At 38.8% G+C, this 9,969-nt stretch overlaps 1 protein-coding gene across 1 annotated transcript in view; it reads left to right on the plus strand.

The window, feature by feature from the left end:
* The window catches only part of LOC109467717 (olfactory receptor 52N2-like), a 53,729-nt gene extending 44,224 nt beyond the window's left edge, over window positions 1-9,505 (plus strand). Inside the window, 1 exon segment of the mRNA XM_019765764.1 lies at window positions 9,353-9,505. Within this exon segment, the coding sequence (XP_019621323.1) occupies window positions 9,353-9,505 (153 nt within the window).
* The last annotated feature ends 464 nt before the right edge of the window (window positions 9,506-9,969 follow it).

A 9,969-nucleotide genomic window follows, 5' to 3' on the forward strand; every position in this document is an offset into this window, starting at 1 on the left:
ATGGGACATTAGATGCATAATTTACGTATCTTGTTACAGTAGAACGATTATTATCTGTTCCCTGCGCCTGTGTTCGACCGCTCAGAAGGTGATGCAGCACGGCCATGTGGATTTGATTATATGGATGGCAACCGCGTTCGCATGAATTTTCGTCCGTTTCCAAAAAAAAAGTTTTCGACCATACTGTAAATCGTACAAAGCAGCTGAAAAATGAGCAAATATATGATACGAATAGCAAAAAAAAATGAAAACGATACTAATGTCGTAGAACATATTAATGCCAAAATCAATTCCAAAGGAAAAGAAAGAAAATGTGAAGAAATGAAAATGAAAAGTCTATTATTCGTTATGCCATACTAATTGTGTGTTTAGTCATTTGTTCAGCCCTCATGACCACGTAGGTTTCAGAATTAACTTAATTAAAGGCAACTTTTTTGGCCAAACACTCTTTTTATTCGCACGTTCGCATCAGTTTTGGGGTTCCCAGAGGATGTTATACATATAATCAAATCAACACGGCCTAAAAAACAATCAGTCCTTGTATAAGGCCACAGCATGTAAATTTTATGGATGACATCCTCCACAGACTCCAAATCTAATGCGCGAGCGGGCGAAAAAAAACAAGGCGGGCCGATAAAACAAGGTTCTTAAATTTTAAAATGTTGACTCAGTCATTGTACAAATGGTTTTGATTCAGTGGAAACATCACATATACACAGTCAAAATCACATATTACTGCATCAAAATAAGAAACGAAACATTAAACCAGAGCCTTTTTCTTGTCTCCTCTCTTCATATTTATCTGCCATCCAGATTCCGGCATGGCAACAGACATCTTTGCCCATTTTCGGCATGTTGACCACTGTCAGAAGGCAACAAAATTTCTTTTTTTTTTTCCCAAATCAGGTGAAAATTAATGCGCGCTCTGATGTCATCCATAAACATTACTTGCTGTGGCCTAATCCGTGCACATGATGTATCTAGCGGGCAGTATTGCCGGCATGAAACCAGTATGTGGTGAGCCGTTAAAGGGAGAAGGGTTCAATGTCATGAATTATACCCAGAAATCGATATATTACAAAGTGGTGCACTTGAAAATGTGTCGGCGATTTAAGTCACCTAGCGGGAGGCAATGTCATGGAAAAGAATGGAAGTCCACACTTAGTCAACCGTGGCTGAACACATCAGTTATACCAAGGACGTTATATACTGATATAACGTTACATCTTGTTATACCTTGTTATAGCATCTTTGGTTATACTGACAGCATTCAAGGAACTTGTTATTTTTTCCCGAAGGAAAACATATTATTTTTGCTCAGTTTCGTCTTCCTCTTCTTCTTCTTCTTCTTCTCCAAACAGTGACCCCAATGACCTGAACCAATGTTGTGTCTGTTGCCATGGTAAATTGTATTGGGTTACATCATGTTGCAATTTTATACCAGGAGGGATTTAGACTCCTGCCTGACCATATAGATGAATGTGTTTGGGTAAGAATTAACAAAGCAGACCATATGCGAAGGTAAACTCTCCCCATCTATGTACAACAGATTTTGCCAAACCTACAGTTTACAGCAACCCTGTACGTGGCAGTTATCTTGTGGTTGCGCTACTTGTCTGGCCACAAGACCGCGCTAACTGTGATATCACTGCTGGCTATATAACTGTCGTTATTTGTTGTCTCGAATCAATAACTCTCACAATGTTAATAAGTTGACTTGCCTTGTAGTTCTAAGTTTATTCATTTGTTTCTCAAATTGTATTATGTGATTTGATTACTTTTTATATTGTTTTGTCATTTTATTGGTATGGCGGCTTTGAAAAGGTGTTTCATGTCAGAAACACCTGTTTCGCCATGCGATCCACAGTGCATATTGTACGTGGTAAAACTTACTAAATAAATAAACATTTTGTATTTGCCTTGCAAATGTTACCTTTCTAGTTTGTATCCAATTAGTATTAGGTCAAGCGACGGCAGCATAAAATCCGTGCAACCCATGTATTTCCACTTTCTGTCGGCGCACAGATGGTACTGTAGCCACTCCCCCTCTAATTAATCCCATCCCCCCATCCAGTCTCCCTGCCCCCGATCATTCGTGCTTCCACACCTAGCTTGTATTCGTGTCGGTGCGCACTACTCTATACCTTGTTGTGTTATCTGTGCATAGACAGAAAGTGGGGTTCTCTTCGGAACTTGTGAAGAAGAGAACATATATAGCCGAATTTCGCCTCCCGAACTCTAGCCGACCTCCCCACAAGCATATGGTTAGGAGTAGGCCGGAAGCAAGGTAGGCTGGTATTCGGACAGGTCCAGCCATAGTTGGTTTGTAATTGGCTGGTGTTTGGGAGTAAGTAGGGGCTGGGTTAGCAGTCAAATTTGACTCAAATTTAACTCGACCATAAGAAATGAGTGTGATTCACTTTACTTTTCTCTATACTGCCTGAGTTAACCTTTATTTGTGGTTGATAGGGGCTGAGTTAGCAGTCAAATTTGACTCAAATTTAACTCGACCATAAGGAATGAATGTGATTCACTTTGCTTTTCTCTACTGCTTGAGTTAACCTTTATTACCTATTAGGTATTGTTTTTGGCGCGTCTGTGTGTGTGTGTCTGTGTTTGTGTTTCCGCACATTTGTAGTCAGCATAACTTCAGAACGCCTTTATGGATTGTGATGATATTTGGTATGCTGGTAGGTCTAAGGAAGCCAAAGGTCAAGGTCAAATATGGGCCTCCTGGTGGCTGACCTTGGTACTGCAGCAGAACTTCCGGGAAAACAGATGTGCGGGGTGGCAGGGAAAACAGATGCGCGGGGTGGAGGCAGCGCCTTCCCGGTTTTGATTAATGAGGTTCTCCCACGGGAAAAGCCTATATGACCATATCCAGGCCAAAGGTGCTGTGTGTTTGAAACCAAACACATGTGTTATTTTGTTCTGTACTGTAGTGTACTGTGTAAAAACATTTAGAAAAACTCATATATTTCATGGAGGTATGATATCTCCGAATTCTTGTTTGCGGTTGATTCAGAGCCCGGCAGTTTGATTCATATCGACAATTACACGCGAAGTTAACTTCAAATCGACCGTGGGACTACAGATCTTAAGGGAGTCAATCAACCGACTGAAATGTTTATGTTATCTGTTTAATTGCTGATGGCAACATCTCAGCAGCATGACAGATGTGGTTTATGGCCGTGTTCATGTGAAGTCAGTGAAGGCGCTTTACATGTGGTTTACCCCGAAGCCGGTTTCAAGTGGCTCCATCTGAACGCTCCAAATCACATTGAAAGCGCCTCGATCCCAAACCACTTCTAGAGGTGGTTTCGAATCGGTTTTCCCGCATCGCGATTTGCGTCTGAACGCAATGTGATTTCAATGTGATTTCGCCTGGTCATGGATTAACATTCTATTGTTGAAACGAAAATTACTAAAAACAGCAAAAATGCCTGTCAGAAACCCATTGCCATGGCAACACAAAAAATTATTATCTTATTCCAATGATATAGAATTGTTGCCAACAATATTTTAGGAAAAGTCACCAAGTTTGGCCGTTCTAGCGCTAGCCGTTCAGACGCTAGGTGACATCAAAGTTGGCGCGGGCACTTTTAGCTAGATATCTCACAAATGATCACGTTTTCCGTATGATCGCACGTTTGCACCGGATCAAGCCGCTTCCTTCATCGATCCTAACATTTACCGCCCCCAATCTTCATTAGGTAGGACCCCTGAGACGGCAGATTTCTTAATCACCTTCGATTTCTGAGGCCTGGAGACAATAGCATGACTTTGTCGATCGATTCGGAAAAGAAATTACCACATATTTAAACAAGCTTTCCTCTGCAAGTAATCTGTACTTTTCGTTTCGGAACTTTATTTCTAGTTTTGAAACATTTGGAACACTCGATACTTCAGTATATATTCCGTATGTAAGATTGAGGATGAGTATCATTTCGTAGTCGATTGTGCGTTATATAGTAATGAGAGAGATTCCCTATATTCTTATATAATAGATACGTTTTCCAGCTTTGGACATTTAAGTGAATCAGAAAAATTCATATTTCTTATGAAACTTGACAAACCGTGTATCATTAGTTCTATATGCTCGTACATCTATAACTGCGTCAAGAAGCGAGAAGAAGTTGAACATGTAAATAGTAGATCACATTAGTATGTATAGTTTAAGTGTCATGGCTGTATCCTTTTCCTTGTCTATTCATGACCTGTACTTAGCTTGTTAGAGCACAAACGTACAATAAAGGCCTTTCTTTCATTCATTCACTTGTTAATTGTGACATCCTCCACAGACCCCAAATCCAATGCGAGACGAAAATTAATGATGTCATCCGTACAAATTACTTGCTGTGGCCTGAAAACACTTCTCGACTTAAGGCCGCACCAAGTAAATTTTATGGATGACGTCCGCGCGCGCATTGATTTTGGCATGTTCCTAGAAAAAAAAACAAGAAATTCCGCTTCCTGTAACTATGACCCAAGAGTCACGACAGTGCCGCAAATCGTCAGATTGACATGAAACCCGTAACGCGAAAACAGGACAGGGCGACAACTGCTGTTCCACCTGATTTATTGCTGTTTTGATGATGAATAAAAGACTTCTTGCTTGTTACACTGTGTCACCTCATTCAATTTGTGTCCTAACATTTGTCGTCTCTTAGTATATTTCTAATCTAGGCATCTTGTTTTTTAGGGCCCTTCTTGTTTTTTTCGCCCTCTCGCATTAGATATAGGGTCTCCAAAGGACGTCATCCATAAAATTCACTTGGTTTGGCCTGATCCGACAAAAAGGCGTTTAGAGTCATTGAAATCTTCTTGACTTAACACATGTATCTGTGTAAAGTGGTACTTGATGGTAAGGACATAGACGGTAAGCGTGTAACTTGACTTCTCGATGATTTGCAATCTCACGTACTAGTGTACTTGTCAATTGCCAATTGAATATTAGGCCATGCGGGTTTGATTATATGGATGATCATGACAACCGCGTGCGCATGGATTTTCGTCCGTTTAAAAAAAAAAGGTTTTCGACCATACTGCAAAATGAGCGAATATGTGTCGTATGTTGCAACAAATAGTATTGAAAAACGATACTAATGTCATAGAATGCCGAAATCAATTCGGGAAAAGAAGAAAATGTGAAGAAATGAAAATGAAGAGTCTGTTATTTTTCGCCATACCATACTCTGTGCGTTTAGTCATTTGTTCAACATTTATGACCAAGTAGATATCATAATGAAGGAAACTTTTTTTATTAGCACGCTCGCGTCAGTTTTGGGGTTCCCAGATGATGTTTTCCACCATACTGTAGAATCGTACAAAGCAGCTGCAAAATAACCAAATATGCCTTTAATTTCCAAAAACATACTGGAAAACGGTTCTACTGACGAAAAATGCCAAAATCAACAGCAAAAAAGAATATGTGAAAAAAATCTATTATTCGCCATATCTGCGTGTTTAGTCATTTGTTCAACCTTCATCTGTATCTGTATCGGTATAGCTGGTATAACCGCCCTTCGGCGTAACACACCAGCTTCGCAGGCACGCGTTGTGTCTTCTTCGGTGAAAACGCTGTTGAATTGTGAGCTGAGTGCTTCTGCTATATTTTCCCCACTGTCACTGATAATGGTATTTCCCACCTTTAGGGGTGCTACCCCGACAAGGTCTTTCCTCAGTCCTTTTATGTACGACCAGAATGTTTTGGGTTTGTCAACTATGTCTGCCACATATTTCGAGTGTGCTTGTTTTATGCTTTTCTGAACTCCCTTTCTAACTCTCTTATATTTGTTCCAGTCTTCCTCTTGTCCTGTTTTCTTAGCTTTGTTATAAAGGCGCTGTTTCTTACGACAATGTCGCCTTAGATTTCTGTTAAACCAGGGCAGGTTGTATCTGCTTGAAGTCATTTTGCTTGGGATGTGCCTGTTCATAGTATGTTCCATCTTGCCTTTGAAGTCTGCCCACTTCTGTGATACTGACATGTCCTCTGTTCTTTTGTCAAAGTTATTGGCACAGTCCGTGAGATCTTTCTTGATGGCTGGTTCATCGGCTTTTGTGCGAATGTGAACTTTTCTCTTGGGTTTTCTTTTTTGCTTTGGTGCCAAGTTAACATCCACCAGAACCATGTCATGGTCACTTATTCCCGGGACAACTGTAGTCTTTTCAATTATTATGGGTTCACCACACCACGAAGTGGTGGTGAACCCATATTGCTTTTTCTGATGTTTCTTCTCCTCCTTCTCCTCCTTCTTCTTCTCCTGCCATTTTTTAAATGGATTCAGCTTCTTCATTTTAGGGCCTAAGGTCCTAAAATTTGGTATGGAGGTACAGTGGGCAAATACCCCTAGGCGTTTTTTAAATTTTTGTGATACAGGCTTTTAGAATGGTTTTATTTGAGTTTTTTGGCTGTGTTATAGCAAATGTATTACTGTGTTAGTGTGCCGTGTTTTCCACGTCTGGGCATGAGTCATCACAATGGAATGCAGGGCATCAACCAATAGGCATGCAGCTTTCCTCTATACTTCTTGCTGATTGGCTGTTGGGATTTAACTTGATTAACACCTGCACAGAGCATTTCCACCTGCACAGAGCATTTCTTGCTGATTGGCTGTTGGGATTTAACTTGATTAACACCTGCACAGAGCATTTCCATACTGACAGTATGTCTTTATTCAAGTGTTTTGGTAGGTATTTCAAGCTTTTCTGCTCCAGCATTGGAATGCGGGGCATGAACGTTCCTAACCAATAAAGTAGGGAATAGCTATCCAACTGTTGTTTTAGATGTATGTTACTTCATATTATAGTTATATCAATGTAAATCATTGTTTTCCCTTGTGTTTCTCATTCTTTCCCTGCCATGTCGTAAAATGTGGTGAACCCATCGCTGTATTTGCTCCAAAGCAAATATTGGCCTTTCTAGTATTGGGATTATTACTTCATGACAACGTAGATTCCATAATGACGACAGCGGTTTTTTTTTTTTTTGCAAACTTTTTTATTCGCACGCTCGCGTCAGTTTTGGGGTCCCAGAGAATGTCATCCATGCAATCAAATCAACATGGCCTAACTTGACTTCATTGATTTGCTATCTCACGCACTAGTACTTGTGAATTCCCAATTGAATATTAGACATGTTCCTAAAACAGGCATTTCTGGACCATAATTTTCTTGAAGCGATACAATTGGAAACGATTTGTTAAAGAACATGATTTGATTTATTATTAAGATTATTATTATCATCATCATCATCATCAATTATTATTATTATTATTATTATTATTATTATTATTATTATTATTATTATTATTATTATTATTATTATTATTATTATTATTATTATTATTATTATTATTATTATTATTATTATTATTATTATTATTATTATTATTATTATTATTATTATTATTATTATTATTATTATTATTATTATTATTATTATTATTATTATTATTATTATTAGTTATCATTATTATTATTTGTTATCATTATTATTATTTGTTATCATTATTATTATTATTATTATTTGTTATCATTATTATTATCATTTATTATTTGTTATCATTATTATTATTTGTTATCATTATTATTATTATCATTTATTATCATTATCATTATTATTATCATTCTTTTATTTAACGATTAGTTGGAAAGATTATTCTTCGGCATACCAAACTTTGTATGTTTAGATATATGTTCAACCTTTATGACCACGTATATTTCATAATGAAGGCAACTTTTTTGACAAACTTTTTTTATTCGCTCGCATCAGTTTTTGGGTTTCCCAGAGGATGTCATTCATATAATCAAATCATTGAATCATTTGCCATTTCACGTACTTGCACACGTGCTTATGAATCGCCAATTGCATATTAGACATGTTCCTAAAACAAGCCACTTGAGTCATTTCAGTACCATATAATTTTCTTGTCATAGTGATACAATTGGAAACGTTTTTTTTTAGTTAGTTAAATAAAGATTTTTTAAAACTTCATCGAGGATATTTTTCTATTTTTTTCTTGTTTTATGACTGAATCGTTGAATTATCTTCAACTATCTAGGATATTTGGTAAACTGAGCTCATACGCATCACAAAAATTGACATTCTGTACAGATGAAATCAGCTCTTTGAATCGAATTCAATTTAGCTCTTGATAGACTCAATTTAATGCAGACATGGTAGGCGGAGGCGCATCGCGCACTTAATGATCGTTCAACAGTAAGGCCACACCGACGTAATTTTATGGATGACATCCACGCGCGCATTGATTTTCGCCTGTTCTAAAAAATCACGTCTGGCCTGGCTCTAGGTCTGGGTACTCTATGGTAGTTAGCGGCAATACGGAGCCGGTGGTAACTCTGGAGGATGGCACCGATGGCACCAAAGCTCCATGACTCAAGAACTCAAGAGCTCCATGACTCAAGAGGCTCTGGTCTGGATCTAGGTCTGGGTAGTCCATGGTAGTTAGCGACAATACGAAGCCGGTCACCAGGCTACCGAAGCTCCACGACTCAAGAAGTCAGTACATACGTACAGTGCCGATTTATAAATTCCGCAAAAAGCCAGCATGTGCTGGCTTGTCGTGCACGTCGCTATGTACTGCTGGAATTCACAATACCAGCTTTGTATTTCCTGTGGTTTAGTAGCATTTTTATTTTTGGCCGGAATTTATTTTATTCGTCCGCGCGCACCAGTTTGGGGGTCTTCAGAGGATGTCATCCATAAAATTAAGACGGTGTGGCCTTAGTGTGACACGCTGCGCCGAACGTGCTCCGCACCTCTTGGCATGGGTTAGAGAGTGTGTTAACTACCCTACCATCTTAGCAATCATTGAATACAAAATAGTGGCTCTATAAAATGATTTGTATGCGTTCTGTGCCTTAAAGCTGCTTAATATAACATTAGAAGGATGAAAAATGTCATTTTTTTGGTTCTTTACAAAGTAGCATGAATGTGAGCTTTTGATGGAAGAAGAAGAAGAATCAGCCCCACTCCATTGCAAAGAAGTGCCATTCTTCTATCACATTTATTTATTGCTCTCATCATTTTACAAATGTACAACAGCAGGGGGAGCAGAAGCGCATCCCCCTGAATTAGGTACAATTTGTCACATTATTTGAAAAACAGCGTTCACATTGAAAAATAACACATCTAAACTAACATATATACAAAAGACACATATAAAAATTATTTAAAACATATATGCACAAAGTTGCCTGGTCAGGCTATGCAAAGTCCAGTGTAGGTTCAAGGTAGGCTATTGTAGAGTCTAATGGTGTAGTGCAGGAACGACTGTTGCAGCCGTTTGGTTCTTGCATGAGGAACAGTGATGTTGTGACTGTTCCTCAGCGATCTTCCTGTGACAGACTGTCTCTGGGCAGGAACCAGGTCGTGCAGGGGGTGCTCAGGACTCAGCATAGCCTTGAAAAGAGACACAGCAGCGGCCTCTCTCCTCTCCTTCAGGGACGGCAGTGTCGGTACAGAACGTCTGCCGCCACATGAGATAATCCGGAGGGCACGTGGAGTGGAGGTGCCAAAACATTACACTTTTTTTTATTCAGAAACACAATGATGATAACAAATGAAAAGGCATGGACTAAGTGACTGCGAACTCAAGTTAGGTACAACTTAAATATGGCATGACGCCTTACGAGTGAGATTAAACGTCGGAAACACATCTGTCATCCATGTTTGTTCATCTTTTATATTCTGGTATTTTGTGGTGGCACCACAAACTGTGTGCGCCTCGTGTGGGTTGTTTTAGCGCCAACCGTAAGTGTCAGGATTGTGAGACAATTGCACAAATATGTTTAAAATTGTAAGTAAATCACACGAAGATTTTTGTTTTATTAAAATGTTAAAATCAATTTTGGTGCAAAACTGTTACATAAGGCCACACCAATTCAATTTCTTGGTTAACGGAATTTTTGTAGAAAAATAATGGAGCGGGCGGGAGAAAAAATTAA

Source organism: Branchiostoma belcheri, unplaced genomic scaffold (assembly GCF_001625305.1).
Source record: "Branchiostoma belcheri isolate BF01 breed outbred unplaced genomic scaffold, Haploidv18h27 scaffold189, whole genome shotgun sequence".
Lineage (NCBI taxonomy): Eukaryota > Metazoa > Chordata > Leptocardii > Amphioxiformes > Branchiostomatidae > Branchiostoma > Branchiostoma belcheri.